General features: G+C 49.2%; 1 protein-coding gene across 1 annotated transcript in view; it reads right to left on the reverse strand.

Moving 5' to 3' along the window:
• The window catches only part of adam23a (ADAM metallopeptidase domain 23a), a 154,650-nt gene that overhangs the window by 39,148 nt on the left and 90,012 nt on the right, over positions 1–25,490 (reverse strand). The window contains exons 7-13 of the mRNA XM_060828093.1: positions 25,398–25,467; positions 23,785–23,864; positions 19,625–19,693; positions 14,660–14,731; positions 11,818–11,984; positions 9,216–9,300; positions 2,313–2,403 (exon numbers count right to left, since the gene is read on the reverse strand). Of these exons, the coding sequence (XP_060684076.1) occupies positions 2,313–2,403; positions 9,216–9,300; positions 11,818–11,984; positions 14,660–14,731; positions 19,625–19,693; positions 23,785–23,864; positions 25,398–25,467 (634 nt within the window). The remainder of the gene's footprint in view (positions 1–2,312; positions 2,404–9,215; positions 9,301–11,817; positions 11,985–14,659; positions 14,732–19,624; positions 19,694–23,784; positions 23,865–25,397; positions 25,468–25,490) is intronic.

Below are 25,490 nucleotides of genomic sequence, written 5' to 3' on the forward strand. Positions count from 1 at the left end.
GGAGAGTAACATCAGCTTCCATGCATCATCCTGCTGCCTTCTGTGCACCATCAGGAAGGTGGAGTCTAAACTATTACTTCATTGGGCTGGATATTACCTCCAGGATAATTTGCAACACCAAGGGGAGAACAGTAGCTAAGATGCAGCATCCGTACAAGACACAAGCTATTACACACAGAGCTGATGCAACATTCAGAGAGAGAAGATCTGAGACCCAATTCCCGGGTGTGAATAAAGATCGGAACAGATGGTCAGGTGCCCTCGACTCCATGGGGAGCCTCAGCCTCGTACCTCCCCTCCATCTTTCTTTGAAACCCCACCCCCCCCTCGCATCAAAGCTGTTTGGGATCTGCAGGTCCCACCAGCAGACTTCACTGCTGCAAGTTGGGAGCTCAGAGGGGAGAGCTCTAAATCGATCCTGCTGCTCCAGGACAAGACAATCACCAGAGGCAAGATGGCAGTCGGACTGCCCCAATGTGAAACCGCCCCCTAGGACCAGCAGCCACTGAGAAAGACAGCCTTTCAGCTAAACACTAGCCTCTGGGAAATGAGTCAATATTTTTTCTTTGCCAATTGGCCAAGTTTTAAGCTCTGATGACCCAAACAATTACATTGTCTTTTTTTTTGCATGCATGGGGAAATTGTATATTTGTTGTTTACGCAATAGTAGATACTTTATACATATTAAACCCTTTGTTCACAATTTCTGCACTCCTGCACCCCAAGGGAGTGTCTGTAGTAAAACACACTATGTTTGTTGACATGAAAAACCTATCTAATTTTTTTTTGCTGGACATGATAACGTAGATATTTATCGAATTGCTAAAATTTTAAATTCCAACTCTGTTACAACCAAGTTAGGAGTGGCAGTGGAACAGTAGGCCATTCACCCCTCTGAACCAGCTCTTTATAGTAACGACAGGCCAGAGGGAAAACTCAAACATACCACAGGCAAAGCTGCCCTCTATCATTTCAATTTCAGAAGGGCAGATCATTCATCCAAATGATAAATGGAGCAACAACAACTGCATTTATAAAACACCTTTAGTGTAGCAAATGTCCCCAAGTGCTTCACGGGAACATCGTAACGATAATACAGAGGAATCTCGATATCCGAAGGACAAGGGCAGGGAGTATATCGTTCGGTTAATCGAATTCCAGATAATCGAATACCGAGTAACATAGTTCAGCCAAGCATCAGGACCTTGTGATCTCGCCGGATAATCCGACATTCGGATAATCGAATCCCGGATAATTGAGGTTTCTCTGTACATGGCATCAGGGAGGCAGTAGTTTGGTAGCCATATGCTTGGTTGAAGAGGTAGGTTTTAAGAATCATGGAGGCAAAACAGATGAGGAGGATAAGGAAGAAAACTCAAGAGCTTAAAATAAGACAGCTGAAGGTATGAACACCAATGTGAAACAGGGCAGCACAGGAGGCTACCACTGGAGAGGTGCAGGGATCTCAGAAGGTGCACAGCTGAAGGAGCCCATGGAGACAAGGGTTGGCATTTTCTGCTTGCACAAAACACCACTTCCCCCAAATTACTGACTTGTACCTTGGGTCTATCTGCAATACTGGGATTCTGCAGCTTGTACTTCTGGCAGCTGCCACAGCCTCCCCAGTGGCGCTGCTGAGTGCAAGAGCTGCTGGCCTCTGAATGGCTGGCAGATACAAGCAGCCATCTCTTCCATCACTAAGGTGGGGGTGGGGGGGGGACCTTCATTCCAAGAGCAGGTATGCAGGGGTGACTCACCTCTGCCTGACTGGCTTGTGGTTCGGTGGGCTTCTCAATGCCTCTCAAGACCCATTGCCCCAACAAGAGTCCAACCCAGGAAGGGGGCAAGGTCAGGCCGAATATGAGAATTTCAACTGGAAAATGGTGTCCTGATTAGGGTGGAGTTGGAACACCCACCAGCTCATCTGTTATCTCCTGCTCCCTCCCTCACTGTTCTGAACCATTAATATTTAACGGGCTGACACCAAACATTGTACACTTGGCTGTACACCTTTCTTATATATGACAAAAACAAAATAGCATAGGAAGCAAGAGAAAGGCAAGGCTCTGAATGATTTGCAGGAATCTACATCTCACGTCCAGAAAATGCTGAAGGAAACAGGTGCGTAACTTGCAAACATCTTAAACATTCCCATACTGAAGGTTAGGCATCTTATTGCTAGAGATTTTGTGGGGTGTGGGGAATGGGGCCAAAGGGGTCTCTCCCTCACAGATTATGTACCGGCACAATACAACACTCTTCACATTCCCGTTGTTAGAGGCACACGCTTGGACAATATTAACAGTACTTACTTTTCCTCTTCGATTCAGACTCCCACTGTATGCCCAGGTTCTGCGCAAGGCCTTGTCCCAGCACAACTGGCATCGACCACATATGTCCATACTGGGATTGAGAGATTAAAATAGGAACACAACATGAATTAGTTAACAGTGAATAGGGATAAGGTTGGCAACCCATGACCAGTGGCGTTCCACAGGGATCAGTCCTGGGACCATGACTGTTTACAATATGTATTCATGGCTTGGAGGAAGGAAGCACATGGACTGTAGCCAAATTTGCAGATGACACAAAAATCAGTGGAGAGGCAGGTTGTGAGAGGAATACAAACAGTTCACAGTGGTATACTGATAGGTTAAATAAGTGGGCAAAAGGTTGGCAAATGCAGTACAACGTAAGAAAAAGAGAAGTTGTTCATTTTGGAAGGGATAACAAAAGAATAGAGCATTATTTAAATGAAGAGAAAACTGCAGAAAACTGTGACACAAAAGGGACTTGGGGGGTACCTGTGCATGAAACACCAGAAGTGAACACACAGGTACGGCAGGTCATCATAGAGTCCTACAGCATGGAAACAGACCTTTCCATCCAACTAGACCACGACGACCAAACCAAACTGGTCCCAGCTGCCTGCTCCTGGCCCATATCCCAAGCCTTTCCTACTCCTGTACTTAACCAAATGTGTTCTAAATGTCGTATCTGTACCTGCGCCCACCACTTCCTTTGGAAGTTCATTCCACACGTGAACCACTCACTGTGTAAAAAAAGTTGCCCTTCATTTCCTCTGTAACTCTTTCTCCTCTCACCTTAAAAATACGGCCCCTTTTGATCTTCCCTAAAATATGGAGAAGACCTTGACTATTCACCTTATCTAGGCCCCTACAATTTTATAAACCTCTATATGGTCACCCCTCAACCCTCCTACACTCCAGTGAAAAGAATCTCAGCCTATCCAGCCCCTCCTTATGACTCAAAACCAATTAGGGAGCCGAATGGACTGTTGTTATTTCAAGGGGGTTGGAGTATAAGGCAGAAGGTACCGGGGAGACCGCACCTGGAGTACTGTGGGAGTTCTGGTCTCTTTATTTAAGGCAAGTTATTGATTCATTGGAGGTAGCTCAGAGAGGCCTCACTAGGATGAACCCTGGTACAGAGGGATTGCCTTATGAGCAAAGGTCATGGGCGGCATGGTGGCACAGTGGTTAGCACTGCTGCCTCACAGCGCCAGAGACCCGGGTTCAATTCCCGCCTCAGGGATGGGCCATTCTGTCTGTGTGGAGTTTGCACATTCTCCCTGTGTCTGCGTGGGTTTCCTCCAGGTGCTCCGGTTTCCTCCCACAATCCAGAAATGTGCAGCTTAGGTGAATTGGCCATGCTAAATTAGGTGTTAGGTGTTGAGGTAAATGGGTGGATTGGGCTTCAGTGGGTTAGTGTGGACTTGTTGGGCTGAAGGGCCTGCTTCCACACTGTAAGTAAGTAATCTAATCTTAACGAGGTGGGGACTGCTCACTGGAGTTTAGAAGAACGAGAGATGATCTCATTGAAACCTAGAGGATTCTTAAGGGGCTTGACAAGGTAAGTGCTCACGGGAGGCTCCAGGAGCAGAGGACACACTCTCAGAATAATGGGGCACCAATATAAGACGGAGATGAGGAGGCGGTTCTTCTCTCTGAAGGTTGAGAGTCTTTGGAACTCGTTGCCACAGAGAGACATACGGGAAGAGTCCTTGTGTCTACGTAAGGCTGAGACAGATTCTTGATCAGTAGGGGAACCAAGGGTTACAGGGAAAGGGCAAGAAAGTGGACGTGAGGAATGTTGCCATGATTCTATTGAATGGCAGAACAGGTTTGAGGGGCTGAATGGCCCATTCCTGCTCCTATTTTGTACGGTCTTATGATCTAAAACATTGTGTTGCTGGTTCATAGATGCAGCCCATGACTGACCCTACGTTGAAGAGGAATGAGCTTCAAAGGAAGATCCAGCAAGGTCAAACTATCCAGCACAAGGTCACTGTGGGATACCTAAAATATTACAGAGTACAGCCGGTGAATTGTTTCACCTGAACTCAGGACAATGGGAACAAACACAACAATTAGGGAAGCAACTTTGGTTTGCAGTGACCTGTTGTGTAAATTAGGATCAGGCACATTTATACAGGAGCATGGATTGTATCAGAGGCTGTCAGATTAGGAGCTGGTCAAGACTTAGTGAGTTTGGGTGGAAGACCGCCTGAACTTTAGGAAGGTTACAACACAGAAGAAGGCCTATCGATCTATCTTGTCCATGACCATTCTCCATCAGAGCAACTCAGCTCGTTCGCCCCTTGCCAGCCCTCCCCACTCGCTCTGCATTTTTCTTTTCAAATAATTCGGTACAGTCATTTTGAGGGTTAGGATGGAGTACGCCTCCCCACACTCTCATTCCAGATGTTAACCACTCGCTGTGGACAATGGGGTTTTTTTTTTCCCAGAGATTTTCCTGATGTTGTTGTTGACTGTTGTGCCAAGCTGGTGTGCTCCGGTTCCAGAAGGTTCTGCCAGTGGGAATGGTTTCTCTCCCCATCCCGCTCTGCCCAGGCCCTTCATGATTTTAAACACCTCAATCAAATAATGATTTCCTCCCAATGTTCCTTTCCCTGAGGTGAACTGCTCCAGTTTCCCTGATCTGTCCTTGTAACTGGTGCCAGGTAGGGAGGGTGAGGGGTAGGGTATCAGGGGGGTAGGGTGCCAGATGGGTAGGGGGTGGGTTAATTGCCCATTGGGGAGTGGGTAGGGTCTGGATTAGTGGTGCTGGAAGAGCACAGCAGTTCAGGCAGCATCTGAGGAGCAGTAAAATCGATATTTTGGGCAAAAGCCCTTCATCAGGAATAAAGGCAGAGAGCCTGAAGGGTGGAGAGATAAGCTAGAGGAGGGTGGGGGTGGGGAGAAAGTAGCATAGAGTACAATAGGTGAGTGGGGGAGGGGATGAAGGTGATAGGTCAGGAAGGAGAGGGTGGAGTGGATAGGTGGAAGAGGAGCTAGGCAGGTAGGACAAGTCCGGACAAGTCATGGGGACAGTGCTGAGCTGGAAGTTTGGAACTACGGTGAGGTGGGGGAAGGGGAAATGAGGAAACTGTTGAAGTCCACATTGATGCCCTGGGGTTAAAGTGTTCCAAGGCGGAAGATGAGGCGTTCTTCCTCCAGGCGTCTGGTGGTGAAGGAGCGGCAGTGAAGGAGGCCCAGGACCTCCATGTCCTCAGCAGAGTGGGAGGGGGAGTTGAAATGTTGGGCCACAGGGCGGTGTGGTTGATTGGTGCGGGTGTCCCGGAGATATTCCCTAAAGCGCTCTGCTAGGAGGCGCCCAGTCTCCCCAATGTAGAGGGGACCGCATCGGGACCAACGGATACAATAAATGATATTGGTTTATGTGCAGGTAAAACTTTGATGGATGTGGAAGACTGCTTTAGGGCCTTGGATGGAGGTGAGGGAGGAGGGGTGGGCGCACGTTTTGCAATTCCTGGGGTGGCAGGGGAAAGTGCCAGGATGGGAGGGTGGTTGTAGGCAGGCGTGGACCTGACCAGGTAGTCACGGAGAGAACGGTCTTTGCGGAATGCGGAAAGGGATGGGGAGGGAAATATATCCCTGGTGGTGGGGTCTTTTTGGGAGTGGCAGAAATCACGGCGGATGATTTGGTTTATGCGAAGGTTTGTATGGTGGAAGGTGAGCACCAGGGGTGTTCTGTCCTTGTTACGGTTGGAGGGGTGAGGTCTGAGGGCGGAGGTGCGGGATGTGGATGAGATGCATTGGAGGGCATCTTTAACCACTTGGGAAGGGAAATTGCGGTCTCTAATGAAGGAGGCCATCTGGTGTGTTCTGTGGTGAAATTGGTCCTCCTGGGAGCAGATATGGCGGAGGCGGAGGAATTGGGAATACAGGATGGCGTTTTTGCAAGAGGTAGGGTGGGAAAGGTGTAATCCAGATAGTTGTGGGAGTCGGTAGGTTTGTAAAAAATGTTAGTGTCAAGTCGGTCGTCATTAATGGAGATGGAGAGGTCCAGGAAGGGGAGGGAGTTGTCAGAGATGGTCCAGGTAAATTTAAGGTCAGGGTAGAATGTGTTGGTGAAGTTGATGAATTGCTCAACCTCCTCGCTGGAGCACGAGGTGGCGCCAATGCAGTCATCAATGTAGCGGAGGAAGAGGTGGGGAGTGGTGCCAGTGTAATTATGGAAGATCGACTGTTCTACGTAGCCAACAAAGAGACAGGCATAGCTGGGGCCCATATGGGTGGCCATGGCTACCCTTTTGGTCTGGAGGAAGTGGGAGGATTCGAAGAAGAAATGGTTAAGGATGAGGACCAGTTCGGACAAACGAATGAGAGTGACGGTGGAAGGGTACTGTTGGGTACATCAGGAGAGGAAAAAACGGAGGGCTTGGAGGCCCTGGTCATGGCGGATGGAGGCGTAGAGGGATTGGATATCCATGGTGAAGATGAGGCATTGGGGGCCGGAGAAATGGAAGTCTTGGAGGCGGTGGACGGCGTGGGTGGTGTCTCGAACGTATGTGGGGAGCTCCTGGACTAGGGGGGAATAGGACAGTGTCAAGGTAGGTAGAGATGAGTTCAGTGGGGCAGGAGTAGGCTGAGACAATGGGTCGGCCAGGGTGGTCAGGCTTGTGGATCTTGGAAAGGAGGTAGAACCGGGCAGTGCGGGGTTCCCGGACTATGAGGTTGGAAGCTGTGGGTAGGAGATCTCCTGAGGGGATGAGGTTCTGTATGGTCTGGGAGAGTGCGTGTGTATGGGGGTGAGTATGTGTGCGTGAGAAATACACAGAGAGAGAGAGAGAGAGAGTCCGCGCGCGCGCGTGTGTGTGTGTGTGTGTGTGTGTGTGCGCGTGCGTGTCTGTTTGTGTGGTCTACTGAAGAGTTACTCAGGAGTTGGACAGTGAACAGTCTAATTTTTCCTCAGTAACTAATTAGTTAAGTTCATCAAAACCCTCTGAATTCTCCAAATTAAATGGATGCTTTGGGTGTAGAGGAATTGCCCAGTGGAATCTTCAACCTCCGGGAGAATTCCTTTGGAATCTGCCAAGATGGAGATTCCAATGGGTCTCCATGAGCACCTCCCATCCACACTGGGAATAAAAAGTGTCTGGCCAGTGGAAAATCCATTCTGGCAGTGACAGACACCTGGGTCAAAGAAGGGCAGGGCTGGTATTAAATATTCCTCGATAGTAAGGTGTTCAGGGACGGTAGGGAAGGCTGAAAAGGAGGGGGAGGGGTACAGGATTGTTTATGGGACGTTTGAAGGACAGAACCTATTTGGCTAGAACTATAGAACAAAAATGCAGTAATTGGTTGGTGTAGTCTGCAGGTTATCAACAATGAAAACGTGCAAGGAAATTACAGAGAGTAATTATAAAGTCATAATGGGTGTTTCAACTAACCAAATCCTGACTGGGATAGTTGTAATAAGGAATGGACATTCCATTTAATAGGAAAGTAGAGTACGAGAGCAGGAAGGTTATGATGAGCTTGGATAAGACCCGTTAGTTAGGGTGTGGTAATACAATTCTGACTGCCACACTTTCGGAAGTACATGAGCACACTGGGGAAAGTGCAGAAGAGGTTAACAGGAATGGTTACAGGGATGGGAAACTCCAGTCACGCGGGCAGATGGCAGAAGTTGGGACTGTTCTCCTCGGACAGCAAAAGGCTGAGAGGAAATCCGAGAGAAGTTTTCAAAATCATGAGAAGCCCTGGTCAGAGCAGACAGGGAGAAACTGCCCCCGCGTGCAAAAGTATCCTTAACGGGTAGGCATGGAATTGGAGTGACTTGCAAAAGAAGCAAATGCATTCTGTGAAAAACAAGACTTTTCCGAGGAAAACGCCTTGCACACAACACAGGCAAATACAAGATTCCTGGATCCCCCAGCTAAAACGATCACTCACCTCAGCACCTCACCTTCTCTGTTTACCAAACGCACACAACAACACACGGACTGAAACTGAGCACAGCAAGCAAAGCAAAAGATATCAGAATGAGGGTAAAAGTTTCAGAAACCATTTTGGGAGAAGATCAATTTCCCACAGAGGTTACGTTTTGAAGGACTGAGACAATGCGTTCGTGAAATTAAATGCCCCAAGGTCAAACAGCTTGCAGTAATGAGCAGGTCACCGAACACACGCTGGGGAAAAAAAACCTTCACTCCCTCCTGAAGGCACGGGCCCTAACTTTTTCTGGGATATATAGTGGGTTATCCGTGGGCACAACGCCACACCCACATTTCAATGCCAGTCCTTTGGTGAGAAACTGCAGAGGGCCAGGCTCTCACAGATTCTGTGTTTAACTGTGGGCACGTCGACTCGAGGAGCCACAGTCTAACTGGCTCTGTGAGGACCAAAGGATCCCTGTTACTCAGCATGCTATTGTGGTTAGCACTGCTGCCTCACAGTGCCTGAGACCCGGGTTCAATTCCCGACTCAGGCGATTGACTGTGTAGAGTTTGCACATTCTCCCCGTGTCTGCGTGGGTTTCCTCCCACAGTCCAAAGATGTGTGGGTCAGGTGAATTGGCCATGCTCAATTGCCCGTAGTGTTAGGTAAGGGGTAAATGTAGGGGTATGGGTGGGTTGCGCTTCGGCGGGTCGGTGTGGACTTGTTGGGCCGAAGGGCCTGTTTCCACATTGTAAGTCTAATCTAATCTAATCTAAATTCAGGCCAACAGTAAGGGAATGATGCCTTGCCTACTCGTCTTTAATACAGAGCTGTAGGAGTTTTCTCCCTCCCTCGCAGCGAGAGGGCAGACAGGGCCTCGCTTTAACGTCTGATCTGACAGACTGCACCTCCAGCAGCGCAGCGCTGCTCCACATGGTCAGCTCAAATTCTAGTCAACGCAGTGAATCAGAAGGGGATGTGTCAGACACCAAGGAGTGAAATTCTTACCTCATTCACCCCGACTCCACGGCTCAGAGAGCAAACCCCTCCGAAGAATGCCATGCTGCTCATGCTGCTTTTAAATGTGGTGCCCCTGGTCAACATACAAGAGAAATGTAAGTGTGGTGCCACAGGAATGAGCGCAACATGAATCCAGAGTAGATGAGGAGCCGGACAGAACATAATTCAATTGTAATCCTGTCATTCCCGCTGTTGTGTGGCGTCTGCAGGACATAATGTCTAACCGTGCTGTTATAATGGGCATATACAATCTCCGTAACTCTTCCACTAACTAGTCACCTAGAATTACAGAATCCCTACAGTGCGGATGTAGGCCTTTTGACCCATCGAATCCACATCCGACCTCTGAACAACATCCCACCCAGACACCCACCCCCATTTCCCACAGCCAACCCACCTACCTAGCACATTTTTGGACTGTGGGAGAAAACAGAGCAAACCCACACGGACATGGGGAGAATGCGCCAACTCCCCACAGACAGGTCACCCATAGGGTGGAATCGAACCTGGGTCCCTAGCGTTCTGAGGTAGCTATGCTAACCACTGAGCCACCGTGCCGCCCACAACAGCAGCATATGGTTAGAACGGGGAAGATTCCTAATCAGAGTTGAAAGGTGAGGTGCTGGAAAAGCACAGCAGGTCAGGCAGCATCCGAGGAACAAGAGACTTGGCGTTCCTGGCATCGGCCCTTCCTCGGGAATGATTCCTAATCAGCTGAGAGACGGAAAGGAGTCTGGAGCCTCCCCCATCACTGTTCACAGCTCCAGGTCACAACATGCAGGCAGGCAGAAGTGCAGGTCACCATGGCAACCCAGACTTCCTGGGTGGTCCAGTTGGTGCCACTAGCACCGGGTTCAATGGCAACCTGCCTGAGGTGGATACAGGAATGGCCTTTCCCTGCCCCCCACCCCTTAGGCTTAGGGTGAGAGGGGAAAGATATAAAAGAGACCTAAGGGGCAACTTTTTCACACAGAGTGTGGTGTGTGTATGGAATGAGCTGCCAGAGGAAGTGGTGGAGGCTGGTACAATTGCAACATTTAAGAGGCATTTGGATGGGTATATAAATAGGAAGGGTTTGGGTGGATATGGGCCAGGTGCTGGCAGGTGGGACTAGATTGGGTTGGGATATCTGGTCGGCATGGACAGGTTGGACCGTGCTGTACATCTCTGTGACTCTATAAGTGTTAAACCACAAGACAAATTCACGGTGGTCACGGTGCCATGGCATGGCTGCTGTGGTTGGTTCTTTGGCACAGGGCAATGAATGCTGATCAGAGATTCACGGACGTTTCACGAGGTTTTACACGCGTGACCTTAACAGCATGGACAGTTGACAGCCCAGTTAAAATAAAAGTGCACGAGCAGACTGGGAAATTAACGGTGTGAAAATTCGAAGGTTGCTTGAAAGTGAGGAAAGCTAACTTCTGTCTTCTGACGATTGCGGGGCATTAAATTTCTATTGAAAACAATGCCTTCCCTCATGGTCAGTGAGGGAGTGCATGACGACAGAATTTACTTCTCTTCAAAACAAAATCTCAGCCCCCCAATAAGCACTTCCCTCATTCCCCCGGGCCAAGGGGCTGGTCAGCTGCCTTCCTCAACCTCTGCACTCCTTCCTGGGCTGGACATAGCCTCGGTCCACTTCGGGAACTCCAAGGTTTTGACCCAGCGTCAGTGATAATGTATTTCCACTTCAGGATGGAGAGTGGAAGAGACCTCGCAGGTTCCTATGCATCTGTTGGCCCTGCTGTTCCAAGTGTTAGAGGTCACTGTTGGAAGAAACAGCTAACGGATATTTGTGACATTTCCTTTTGCCTGCGGCTCTGGAAGGTGGGCAGCACGGTGGCTCAGTGGTTAGCACTTTTGCCTCACGGTGCCAGGGACACGAGTTCGATTCCCACCTTGGGTGGCTGTCTGTGTGGAGTTTACACATTCTCCCCGTGTCTGTGTGGGCCCCTCCGGATGCCTCTCACAATCCAAAAAGGTGTGTACTAGGTGGACTGGCCATGCTAAATTGCCCATTGTGTTCAGGAATGTGGAGGTTTTGTGGATTACTGTGGAATATGCAAGGATAGGGTAGTGGGATGGTTCTGGGGGTTTGGTGGGGGGGTGCCCTTTGGAGGGTCAGTACAGACTTGATGGGCCAGATGGCCTGCATCCACACTGTAGACATTCCATCTCATCGACCCCTCACTGAATCCCTAACTCGTGACATATCCTGTTTGTCCCAGCGGAATGGGATCAGCACTGGATCACTGGCAGCTCACTGCGTTCCAATCCCTCTGGGGCCAGTCCACTCTCCCTCAAGCTCTGCAAATCTCCGCCGGCCGGCCCCTCCAAAAACTCTGCCTTGACCCCATTTCTCGCACGTTCCGCTTCCCTCTAGCCCATGTCAGGGAGGCGTGCTTTCTGGACGCTGCTACGCACCCCCCAGCCCAATTCACTTTCTCACCCCACCCTCTCAATAGGTGGGGGGGGAGGGGGGAGGGCTCCTCAAAGTGACTGACCACTTTGCCCAAATGTTTGACCTGCAGCGCCACTCCGTGGCCTGTGGGTGATGACCCGCCACCACGGCCAATGCTTTACTCACGAGAGCAGCTGGACGGAGTCGGCCTGCTCCCTGATGAACTGCTGTCGGTACTTGGAGAAGCTGCGCAGGGTCTGCATCTGGTCCTGACCCACATCGATCCTGTCCTTGTCCGACCACGTTTCCACGGCGACCAGGACCACCCTGGTGTTCAGCTGCTCCTTGAAGATCTGCGGGGCAGGAGGACAGGAGTGGGCCAACTGGGTAAATCCCATCCAATCAACACACACACACACACACACACACACACACACACACACACACACACACACACACACACACACACACACATCTGCAGGAGGCCTGCATGGGGTAAGAAACTCTGCTAAAACAGCTTCCTTTCCCTCCTTAAAGCAGCTTCAAATATTATAGGCTTACCCCCTTACGCCGGGCCTTGTGAGACTTGAGGCCCACATTACTCCATCATCACAGGTATCCAACCACAAAACTCACAGGGAACGTTAAACCCGGCAGGGGTCTGGGCGCCTAACACCCAAAAAGGTCTTTCTGAAGAACGGGAACGTTGAAAGGAAGAGGAGGGGGCCATTCAGCCCATCAGGGCAGAAGTGGGTACTGCAGATGCTGGAGATGAGAGTCAAGATTAGAGTGGTGCTGGAAAAGCACAGCAGGTCAGGTAGCATCCGAGGAGCAGGAAAATCAACGTCATGGATATAAGCCCTTCATCAGGAATGAAATCCGGACCAGGATTCCTGATGAGGGGTTTTTGCCCGAAACGTTGTCTTTCCTGCTCCTCGGATGCTGCCCTGACCTGCTGTGCTTTTCCAGCCCCACTCTAACCTAGACCCCATTTCGCCCGTCATGCCAATTCAACATGGCCAGATCTGATCCTCCACCTCTACACCATTCTCCCGCTCTCTCCTCATGTCCCTTCACACCTGTGACTTGTAGAACACCAAAACGGATTTGGTGACTTGCCCTCCGCTGGCTCACCAACCTCTGAGGGAAGACATTTCTCATCATCTCTGTCCCAAATGGGCTACTGCCTGATGCTGCACAGACAAGGTCCCAGCTTAAGGTGGAGACTGCATACCGTGCCTCTGACAGTGCAGCTCTCCCCTCTCACTGCTGGACTGGTAGCAGCAGCTAAGATTGTGAACTCAGGTCTCTGGAGTGGGGTTTGAACCCACAATCTTCGAAGCCATAGACCGGAGGGCGGGGGAGGCGGAGGGGTGTGGTGGGGGGCACGGGGATATAGGGTGCACACCACCTTGACCTCCGGGTCAAGCTTTGTCAAGCTCTCAATGGGGTCTCACAGTCACGTACCTTGACAGAATTGTGGCACTCCTATGGGATGCGCCAGGTTGTGCCGGTTGGGAATATGAGCTTCAAGGCACCACATTCCGCAGGAGGACTGAAACCTTCACTGAATGTTTTGCAGAATGTTAGACAGAGCACAATGAACCGACCCAAACCAAATTGGTTCAGTCCAGCGTGTAATTACATAGAAGTGACCACAAGAGGGTGCTCTCACACACCGCTGTCCTGAGTGAACATGTCAGACAAGGTTCAAAATTCAACACAGCTTCCATTTTTCATTTATTTACCAATATTGTAACTGTACCAGCCTCCACCACATCCTCTGGCAGCTCATTCCATATGAGTACACCCTCTGCGTGAAAAAGCTGTCCCTTAGGTCCATTTTAAATCTTTCCTCTCTCTCGTTAAACCTGTGCCCTCTGGTTCTGGACTCCCCCACCCTATGTCTATTTATCCTATCCATGTCCCTCATGACGTTGTAAACCTCTATAAGGTCACCCCTCAGCCTCTGATGTTCCAGGGAAAACAGACCCTGCCTGTTCAGCCTCTCCCTATAGTTCAGACTAATTTGTGGGCGGCACAGTGGTTAGCACTGCTACCTCACAGCGCCAGAGACCCGGGTTCAATTCGTGCCTCAGGCAACTCTCTGTGTGGAGTTTGCACATTTTCCCCGTGTCTGCGAGGGTTTCCTCCGGGTGCTCCGGTTTCCAGCCCAGGGAGATTTGGTTTACTGGCAGGGGACAGAGGGGGATGGTTGAAGGGCTTTTCTCTTTGGTGACTGAGATCCTATATCCAATCAGTATCACAGGGTTCAGTGCTGGGTTTCTTGCTGCTTGAAGTGTATATTAATGATCCAGATATGAATGTAGGAAGTATGATCAGTAAGTTCACAGATGACATAAAACTCGGTGGCAGGGTAGATAGCAAAGGAGAAAACCCTAGAATACATGACAATATGGTCAGGTGGGCTAAACAGAGGTGAATGGATTTAATCTGAAAAGGGTGAGGTGGTGCTTTTTGAGAGTACTAACGAGGCAAGGGAGTAAACATTGAGTGGTGGGACCCCAGGAAATACGGAGGATCAGAGGGAGATTGGTGTGCACACCCATAGATCCTTGAAGACAGCAAGACACATAGATAAGGAATATGGGAAAAGTGGCTTTATAAGTCAAGGTATTGAATGTAAGAGCAAGGAGCTGTGTATAACGTTAGGTAGGCCTCACCTCTCAAGTATGTACAGGCTTTGCCAATACTCATCAGCGAATTACAACAAAGCTTGCACCGTGTGAGAGCAGCAGACACACTTCCCAAATCAAAGCGGTGTCTTCAAGTGGAAAAGGTGCCAAAGGAGGGACTGAGGGACCGTCTCACCAACACACACCCCCTCCCACAAAGAGCTCGTGCCCGTGGAAGGCAATATCGAGGTGTGGCTCACAGGGCAATGCCAGGTCCTATGGGGCACTGCCAGCAGCTCTCTCCTAATTAAACATCACAGCTCAACCGAGCAGAGAGAGAGAGAAAGCAGCACTGCCCGCGCCCTCGCTTGCTTGTCGGTGTTTGTACTTACAAAGTCCAGGAGGTTGACCACCGACTTGGCGAAGTTGTTGGTATGAGGCCGGGAGGACCGGTGTCTCTTGTACTGCGAGAGAGAAAAAGACAAGGCACCGTCAGACCCCCACCGGGACTCGAGTTGCACAGTTCCAAACCTTTACCACCCTTTTTGTATAAAAAGTGATTCCTAACATCTCTGCTGCACACAGTACGCTCCAATGTTTGAGATTGAATTGGAGGAAATTTCTATTCATCCAGCACTGGAAGTCGGGGCGTTGTTTGACTTAGAACGAACTTCAAGATGGTGATGGTCATTTTGGTGGAAGTGGCTGGGTGAGGGAGGTTTTGCTGAATTGATGGCTTACCTATTGGTTGACAATACCCCCTCTCATTCACTGTCTCCACCTTCTAGGCCTCTCTGTTCTCCCTGATCCTCCAACCCCCACCATCCCATGGAGGCCAGAGTCTTGAGCACCAGACCAGGTGGCACGTTCCCTCCCTAACAAAACGCTACCTCGCCTTCCCAGGGAGCAGACAGGGAGGGGGTGTGGGAACTGTTGTGGTTTTGTCAATGCAAATTGCATCGTGTGTTCCCCCCCCCATCATTGCGCGGCGCTCCATATTGAACCAAGTGCTCTTTTCTGATGTACGTTAAGTCCCCGGACTTGGGTGCAGAGGACCGGAGGCAGTGAAGGGGGCAGCAGCAGCCTGCAGGAAGGCACAGTGGGAAACTGAGCAGAAACACGTCAGGCAGTGGCAAATGATGGCGCACGCTCACAGGAGCAGCAATATGAGCACTCAAGGTTGCGATTTAAGAAAAATAGGAACATAAACGGATACAAGCAAATACTTTCACCAACAATTGAACAGAGCAAGCTGAGATGGCTGTTGAGGAGGCACGTGCAATCCTGGAGCGCAAAAGGAAAGAGTTTTTTTTATTTTAAACTCCAAAGATCCCTGGTTTAGGCCTCAGTTGGCCTCTAATGGCCACTTTTGAACCGCGCTTGGTAAAGTGCGCCAAGGTTTTACAGAGGGTGTGTCGAGGATATTTATTACAATAATATCAGAAATGAGAGATTTTAAATGGGATTGTTCCCAATCGGGATTGTTCCCCTCTGAGCACCGAGGTTTGGGTTTGAGATTTGGTAGAGGCGGGCAAAAAAAGACCTTTTGGTCAGTCAGTTCATGGGGATATGAGGGGCACTGGCCAGTGCAGAATTTATCAGGGCCCTTATGTACCCGAGGTGAGCTGCCTTCTGAAAGCACCGCAGCCCGTGGGGTAGAGGGGCAATCGTGGTGATGTTAGGGAAGGAGTTCCAGAATTTGGCACAGCAGTAGCGAAGGGATGAGGAAGGAGGGGTCTGTGCACGGCGAGGTGTGGGGGTGCTGTCAAGGAGTCAGGGCCCTGATTTCTGGGGATTGTTAAAAGAACCAGAAGAAACCAACGGGGTCATCTTGTCCTTACACAGCAGGACAAGTACTCAAAAGGGAAAACAAAATGACAGAGGAAGCTGCAGGAAAAGTGGGTCAAAGTGGTTAGCTCCTTCATAGTTGTCCCCTGATCACTGTAGGGGAATGAACTACGGCTGGAATCTAATGGAGAGGAAGTGATGGGTTAAAATCTTCGAGGAGAAAGTGAAGTCTGCAGATGCTGGAGATCAGAGCTGAAAATGTGTTGCTGGAAAAGCACAGCAGGTCAGGCAGCATCCAAGGAGCAGGAAATTCGACGTTTCGGGCATAAGCCCTTCATCAGGAATGTGATGGGTTAACCCTAGCTTGAGTCAGTGGTCTTAAAATTCAGGAACAGGTCTGAATTGAAGTAGACTTGGGTATTATAACCCAAAATATTGCGGACAGAATTTGATCTGAAATTTTAAAAAATTTGCATGCCAGCATTACTGCTCAATTAATCAGATTGAGAAGTTTCCTACTTTAATCCCTCACTGCTGTCTTGTGCTCCATGGGTACAGTCTGCCCTCTGGTGATGGAATAGGGAAGTGTCAGATATTCGAGGGAAAGAAAATGAGCTTGTTTCTTCCCTCTGTAATTGTGAATCAGAGCTGCAGTCTACACAGTTGTAGTGGATTCTTGAGATGTGGTCATTGATATCACAAAGGATTAACATGACAAACATTGTCGCTTTTGTCATTTTGAGTCCTCAACAATGACCCCTCACCTGTCGTGCCCATCAGTGATACCGTATATACTCATGCATAGGTCGGTCCCATGTATAGGTTGACCCTTTGCTTTGGCCAAAAGATCTTGCATTTTCACTATTTCTCGAGTATAAGTCGACCCTACTAAATCGCATTATAAACCTCTTACAAAGGAAACTGCATGTTCCCAATAACCCACTTAAACAAAATAACATTCATTCATTCATATCGGTAATTCTACTCAATTCTCTTTGTGTACTATATTGCATCACTATTCATTCATTCACTAATCTACTTACCACACTTTGTTTACTACAGCACGTTTAGATTCATTCATTCACTCAGACCGGGACTAAGTCTATTGGTACTTAGCGTACTTTGTTCACCATATATCTCGAAGTTAATATTGTTAAAAAGTTAATCATTTTAATTGTGCCATTATACCTGAATAAAAGTGAGAAGTATTGGCTACATACAGGGATATCTTTAGCTCTTTGACAAATTTGTTCGTGTTGTTGGGGTTCATCGTGTAACGAGAGTAAATGGGAGGGGAACAGAAGAATTTGGTGGGAAAGTTCACGACATTTACACATCCAGAATTTAATGGATGTTTCATTTTCAGTGTGCCTTTATACTAGGCCATGACCATGTTGAACAATGTGATTTTGCAGGATTTCAATGTACCTTTGACCTGTTAAATTTTTGTACCGGTCTCTTGCTTTTATCCAGTAATTATCTTTACTGTAATTCATTGAGGTTTTCTTCTTTACCAGCGATTAGTTATGCAATCAAATCGGGTTTTGCGAATAATACGGTATTTCAAACTGCAGCATGAATTTCAGCCCCTCGAAATTTGTGCCAGTGTATTAGCCGTCCCTTTAAACTGAACCTTTAAAATTAATCTTAGGAATTCGACCTATACACAAGTATATATGGTAATTAATTCACTAAAAATTAACACAATAAATTAATTATTAGGTGCTTTGTAATAAACGGGTTAATCAAAGGATCATTTCAGAAGCTCCAGCATGAGGGCTAACCTCACTGAACATGAACAACTGTCAGTAGACACGAGCTGAGATTTTCTGTTCTGCACTCACCTGGATTGGAGCCCTGTGTGTCACATTACTCTTGTGCCTCAGTTCCTCATGCATACCTTCCATTGCCTCCAGAATCAACTACCCCAAAGTTCCCAGCCTCCATCCTCCAGAACATTATCTTCACCTCTGCTGGCTGTGACCTAAGGTGCACCAGTCCCACCTTCTCCCCTCTCAGTCTTCTAAACTCAAGGGTATACAAGCCCAGTCGCTCCAGTCTTTCAGCATAAGGTAATCCCTCCATTCCAGGAATTGACCTTGTGAACCTACGCTGCACTCCCTCAATAGCCAGAATGTCTTTCCTCAAATTTGGAGACCAGACCTGCACACAGTACTCCAGGTGTGGTCTCACCAGGGCCCTGTACAGCTGCAGAAGAACCTCTTTGCTTCTATACTCAATCCCTCTTGTTATGAAGGCCAGCATGCTATTAGCCTTCTTCACTACCTGCTGTACCTGCATGCTTACCTTCATTGACTGGTGTACAAGAACACCCAGATCTCTCTGTACTGCCCCTTTACCGAAACTGACTCCATTTTGGTAGTAATCTGCCCTCCTGTTCTTGCCACCAAAGTGGATAACCATACATTTATCCACATTAAAGTGCATCTGCCACAAGTGGTCAGATGCATGGCAGATGCAGTTTAATGTGGATAAATGTATGGTTATCCACTTTGGTGGCAAGAACAGGAAGGCAGATTACTACCAAAATGGAATCAATTTAGGTTACCTTACGCTGAAAGACTGGAGTGACTGGGCTTGTATACCCTTGAGTTTAGAAGACTGAGAGGGGATCTGATTGAGACATATAAGATTATGAAAGGATTGGACACTCTGAAGGCAGGAAACATGTTTCCGCTGATGGGTGAGTGCCAAACCAGAGGACACAGCTTAAAAATACAGGGTAGACGATTTAGCACAGAGATGAGGAGAAACTTCTTCACCCAGAGAGTGGTGGCTGTGTGGAATGCTCTGCCCCAGAGGGCAGTGGAGGCCCAGTCTCTGGATTCATTTAAGAAAGAGTTGGATAGAGCTCTCAAGGAGAGTGGAATCAAGGGTTATGGAGATAAGGCTGGAACAGGATACTGATTAAGGATGATCAGCCATGATCATATTGAATGGCGGTGCAGGATCAAAGGGCAGAATGGCCTACTCCTGCACCTATTGTCTATTGTCTATTGTTCTCACTGACCAATGCTGTCGATCGGCCCCTCAAATTTAAAATTCTCATTCGTTTGCTCGAATCCCTCAAATACCCACAACCCACCCTGTCCTCAGATTCACCTGTAGCCCTACTCCCTCTAAGAACATGGCACCTCCTCCAACTCAAGCCTCTTGGACTTCCTAGGGCCAAACTTCATTCCAGTGACAGCCCTGCCTTGAGCTCTGCAGAGACTAGCTTCTGCCCTCGCTCCTCGGATGCCGCCTGACCAGCTGTGCTTTTTCCAGCGCCACACTTCAAGGACTCTGTACACGCCCCACTCTCGCTCACATTCCCAGACCTGGCAACCTCGCTCCCCTTCCTTGAAACTACTGCTCAAACCCAATGTGGCCATCCGGTGCCCCCTCCCGAGATGTATCCCGCTGCGTGAACACCCTGGGAAATACAATGGGCCATTATTGTAACAACAAGGGTAGTGCATCATGTGAGGTGTATATGGGACTGCAAACTGAACACGAAGTGGTGTGTCTGTAAGTGCAAATGGACTGAAATATTTCCAGCTCCCTACCATCTTGTGGTCATTTACAATCATCAGTTCCAGGTACTTCATTTCAGAGAAGACACTTCTGCGGTGGACCTGTAGGGACAGAATGTGATTAGTTCGCCCAAGCAATGGATGTGGAGTATTGATAACCAAGCTCCCGAGACAATGCCAACTCTCCCGGAGCCCGGGGAACAGTCTACCAGGTGAACTGGACATAGTTAACAGGGGATCTTCCCACCTTAAACTATCCCCAAACTGACTATTACACAGCCCCCAGACATTAGAGGCAGCACCCGATGCTTCAGCCTTGGCCAATGATCAGTTCACTGGACAGAATGCCTGCCCAGCCACTCCATGTTGGTGTGACACCAGACCCTGTCCACTGGACATCACCTCACCCTAGTAACACCTTGTTTGATTCCACGGTCCGTCTGTTTTTCCCCGCAAAAACATCTGTGCTGCTCACCTCCAGTTCTCAGTGTGGTAGCAGCTGCCGCGTTCATAACACTCTCTGAGTAAAGGTAGAGTCACAGAGATGTACAGCGTGGAAACAGACCCTTCGGTCCAACCCGTCCACACCGACTAGATATCCCAACCTAATCTAGTCCCGCCTGCCAGCACCCGGCCCATATCCCTTCAAACCCATCCTATTCAGATACCCATCCAAATGCCTTATAAATGTAGCAATTGTACCAGCCTCCACACATCCTCTGTCAGCCCATTTCATACACGTACCACCCTCTGCCCTCATCAGATGTAAATCTGAATTTCTTATTGCATTCACCAGTAACTATCTTAGATTTAAGGTGTTGTCCTCAAAGGTCTCTCTTCTACCTTTCTGTAGAAGTGCCGCCTTGTTAGTTTTATATTTATGATTTAATTCTGCATTTAAAGATCCGTAATCCCAGAGCGCTCTGATCCTCTAATCCACTTAGACTCCAGGTCTTGGCTTTCAGCTTTAGAAGGAGCTGGAGACCAGCTGGCGGTAAGGTGAGGGATTATTAATTGTTGACCAAGTGTACGTTTAAACACATTTCGAGGCCTTTGTGATGTAGTACCTCCCGTTCTTCACACACGACCCAAGTCCCTTGCCTGAGATTTACATGCGAGTATCCCAGGGTTATGTTGCCGGGTATGGAAGGGACAGGCTGGATAGGCTGGGACCTTTTTTCACTGAAGTGTAGGAGGTGGAGAGGTGACCTTATAAAGGTTTACAAAATGATGAGGGACATAGACAGGAGGATTGGTAAGTGTTTATTCCCTAGGATGGGGGTTTTCAAGACTAGGGGACACATTGTTAAGATGAGAGGAGAGGGCTTTAAAATAAGACATGGGGGAGGGGGGGCAACTTTTCTTACACAGAGGATGGTTTACGTATGGAATGAACTTCAAGAGGAAGTGGTGGATGTGGGCACAATTACCCAACGTTTAAAAGACACTTTGTTAAGTAGATGAATAGGAAAGGTTGGGGAAGATATGGGCCAAGCACAGGCAGGCCAGGACTAGTTTAGGTTGTGACTATGGTCGGCATGGACTAGTCGGACCAAAGGGTCTGTTTCTGTGCTGTATGCCTCTATGACAATGAAAATTTCACAGCATTTAGCCCCAGCCCACATCAGTGTTTGAGAAATCGCCCCAAGGGAGCCCAGCGTCACAGGTGTCAGTCTTTGGCCAATACAATTTGCTCTATGTGATATCTTGATCCTGCAGAGGAGTTTTTCACACAGAGGGTGGGACGTGTGTGGAATGAGCTGCCAGAGGAAGTGGTGGAGGCTAGTACAATTACAACATTTAAAAGGCATCTGAATGGGTATATGAATAGGAAGGGTTTAGAGGGATGTGGGCCAAGTGCTGGCTAATGGGACTAGATTGGGTTGGGATATCTGGTTGGCATGGACAAGTCGGACTGAAGGGCCTATTTCTGTGCTGTACATCTCTATGACTCTATGCTCAAGGGCATTTAGTGTCACACAAGAGTCTAGCCAACAGTGCCTGTACCCCGAGGAAGAACTGTTTCAAAATCAAGAAACAGCTGAAGCTGTTGGATAGTGCAAACACTATAGGCCCTGGTAATGTCCCAACAATAAAACTGAAGGCTTAACAGTCATAGAGTCATGGCAACGGACCCTTGGGTCCAATCTGCCCATGCTAACCATAATCCCAAACTAAACTAGTCCCACCTGCCTAATCCTGACCCATATTCCTCCAAGTCTTTCTTAATCATGTAATTATCCAAATGCCTTTTAAATGTTATGACTATACTTGCACCCACCACTTCCTCTGGCAGACCATTCCACACAAGAACCACACTCTGTAAAGTAGTTCCCCTCATGCCCTTTTTAAATCTTTCGCCTCTCACCTTAAAAACATGTCCCCTTGTTTTCAACTCCTCCACCCGAGGGAAAAGGCCGTCGTTATTTCCCCTTGTCCGTGTCCCTCATGAATTTGTAAACCGCTCTACCGTTCAATCACCAGAGGAAAAAGTCCCAGCCTTTCCAGTCCATTTTTATACCTTAGACCCTCCATTCCTGGCAAAATCCTGGTAAATCTTTTCTGAACCCTCTGCAGTGTAATTATATCCTTCCTGTAACAGGGCGACCAGAACTGGACACAGCACTCCTGTGCAACCTCAACATGATGTCCCAACTCCTAAACTTGAAAGGTCTGAACAACGAACCCCTCTAAGAGGCGTGCTAAATGCCTCTTAACTCACCTTGACTACATATGATGAAAACCTCAAAGATTTACGTACTGAAACCCCGAGGTCTCTCTGTTCCACATCCCTACACAAGGCCTAACCATTAATTGTATAAGTCCTGTTCTTGTTTGTTTTACCAAAATGCAATACCTCACAAAACCTCCAAATTAAACTCCATCTGCCAGTCCTCAGCCTTTCTGCTCCAGAAATGGCCATGCCCCTAGCTGTTCCAGTGCTCTCAGCAAAGTAATGGAATAGGTCGTCATCGATAGCGTTACCAAACAACACGAACGCCCAGTTTGGGTCGCACCACAGCTCAGTTGAGTCTTGGTCCAAATCTGGAGCTCGAGAGACAAGGTGAGAGGGGCTGCCCTCGACACTGAGCCAGTGCCTGACCCAGTGTGGCATCAAGGAGCTCCATTTGAACTGAAGGTCTATAGGAGTCAGAGCAAACGGTGAGGGAGCTGAGCCCGTGTCCCAACAACATGAGGTAATGACTCCCAACACAGCCTCAGGACACAGGGAACTGTATCCTGCCCCCTCACCCACCCCCCCACCCCCAGGCGGATGTGACAGGGTGGAGGTTTCTGAATGTGGGGAGATAATCCCTTTGAAGGGCTTATGCCCGAAATGTTGATTCCCCTGCTCCTTGGATGCTGCCTGACCTGCTGTGCACTGACACCCTCATCCGCCTGGCTGAACTGGTCCTCTCCCTTAACAACTCCTCCCACTTCCTCCAGACCAAAGGGATGGCCATGGGCACCCGCATGGGCCCCAGCCTTGCCTGTCTCTTTGTCAGTTACATGGAACAATCCCTCTTCCACAGATACACCGGCACTAGCCCACACCTTTCCCTCCGCTACATTGGTGACTGTATTGGCGCCACCTCGTTCTCCCCGCGAGGAGGTTGAACAATTCATCTACTTCACTAACATCTTCCACCCCGACCTCAAATTCACCTGGACCATCTCGGACACCTCCCTCCCCTTCCTCCCTCCCCTCTCCATCTCCAACCCCTGCGACCAACTCAACAGGGACATCTACCACAAACCCACAGACTCCCACAGCTACCTGGACTACACCTCCTCCAAGCCCTGTCTCCTGTAAAAATAACATCGATTCCTAATGAGGGGCTTATGCCCGAAACGTCGATTCCCCTGCTCCTCGGATGCTGCCTGACCTGCTGTGCTTTTCCAGCGCCACCCCCTTGACCAAGGTAGTTCCTCAAGCAGAACCTGAAAGTCCGGACCCTACACCGTCTCCTGTATGTCTCAGTCAGTTCCCTGTCCCCCAACATGGCCTGTTCTGAGGACACAGTGCATTCTTTAGCTTTTTTAGGAACGACGATGCTGGCTGTGATACAAATGTTGGCCGGGACATGATGCGTACCCTCCAGCTCTCCTTCAAATAGAACGGGGGACCAGTTAAATTGCCAATCCCGCCACCGCGGCCAGACTGATCGATAAGGAGGGAGGGTTAAACTTACCGCTCTCCTCCTCCTGCGTACTTGGAGCCAGGGTAGATCTGTCAGCAAAGACCACGGTGTGTTTGCCTTTCTTCGGTTCCCTGTGAGAGAGATAAAAGACATTGGTGGCACCCGCTGCACCTCAGCCAGCTTACACACACCGGGAGGGTTCATCATGGCTCGCCTCATTCCAAGGAAGGGGTAGGTCTCACACCTAACGCTCAGAGGTTGCGGGGAAAGGGAGGTCGGTGAGACCATTTCAGAGTTTTAGAGTCAGCATGGCCAAAGATACTCCACCCCCCCACCCCCCACCCCCAAGAGACTGGCCGCGCATCAGGGACCACAGTTGGCTGAACGCAGAGAACTTGGTGTGCCTGGAAGGGAGGGGGAGAAGCCTCAAGGAAGAGGTGGGACACAAGAATGTGAATTGCAAAATGAAGCTATTGTTGGACTGCCCGGGTGTGCAAGGGAGCGGGTGGTGCAGCGATGAGTTGGACAAAGGAAAGGCCAGTGGATGTGGTCTACGTGGATTACCAGAAGGCAGTTGACAAGACACTACTAAATATAAGCCCACGGGGCAAGGTAGTGGCATTGGTAGAGGATCAGTAGACTGGCAGAAGGCAGAGAGTGGGGATAAAGGGGTCTTTTTCAGGATGGCAGCTGGTGACTTGTGGAGTTCCACAAAGGGGTCAGCGTTGGGATCATAATTATTGACGTTATCCCTGACTGATCTGGATGAAGGAGCTGAGGGCACTGTTGCTAAGTTTGCAGATGACACAGAGATCGGTGGAGGGAACGTGTCGTGTTGAGGAAGGCTGCAGAAGGACTTGCGCACACTGGGAGAGTGGGCAAAGAAGTGGCAGATAATGGGGAAAATGTGAGGTGATGCACGTGTTTCGTAGGAAGAACAGAGGCTTGGACAACTTTCTGAACAGGGAGAGGCTTCGGAAATCTGGAGCACAAAGGGAGTTGGAAGTCTGAGCTCAGGATTCTCTTAAAGTTAACATGTAGGTTAAACCAAGGCCTATCAAAGGGAACAGTCCTTGCAGAAGGCAGAGAGGGGTGGGGAGGGGAAATTGTTTTTGGTGGTGGGGTCTAGTTGGAGTTGGCGGAAATGTTTAAGGATGATGTGTTGGATGCGGAGACAGGTGGGGGTGGTAGATGAGGATAAGGGGGAACAGTCATTTTTCTTTTGAAAACATCACGGAAATGATGATCTTACAATAAAATACTGACATGACCCGAAAGGGCAGCTCCTGCAGGAATAAGTGGAAAGACTGGGCAGACAGGGTGGTGCTTTCAAACAGCTGGCACAGGCATGAACAGGCTAAATGGCCTCCTTCCGGGTGAACTCAGACTGCTCACACTGCCATGTGCCATAGTTAACTCAGCCCCAACCTCTCGCCACACCCCACACCCCCCCACCCAAACCTTCACCGGTCACCCTCCGAGGTGTTGGGGGAATGGGCCTACCACACTAAGGGCACAAGGCCACACTGAGGGGGATTTAAAGTCACCAGACAGACCCACCCACTTCCCCTCGCTTGGGGAAAATAACCCACTCCCCTCTCTCCCCAGGAGCCCGGGGAAGAGGGCAGCCTGGTGATGTGGACCCCAGCGAAAACTTCAATTACCAAAGTGGAGGGATTGGTCAACCGATCCGATCGGAATGCGACGTACAATGTGGGGCCGTGCCGAGTTCTCCTGAAAAGCAAAAGACAGGGAAA

The sequence above is a fragment of the Hemiscyllium ocellatum genome, chromosome 7 (assembly GCF_020745735.1).
Source record: "Hemiscyllium ocellatum isolate sHemOce1 chromosome 7, sHemOce1.pat.X.cur, whole genome shotgun sequence".
Classification (NCBI taxonomy): Eukaryota; Metazoa; Chordata; class Chondrichthyes; order Orectolobiformes; family Hemiscylliidae; genus Hemiscyllium; species Hemiscyllium ocellatum.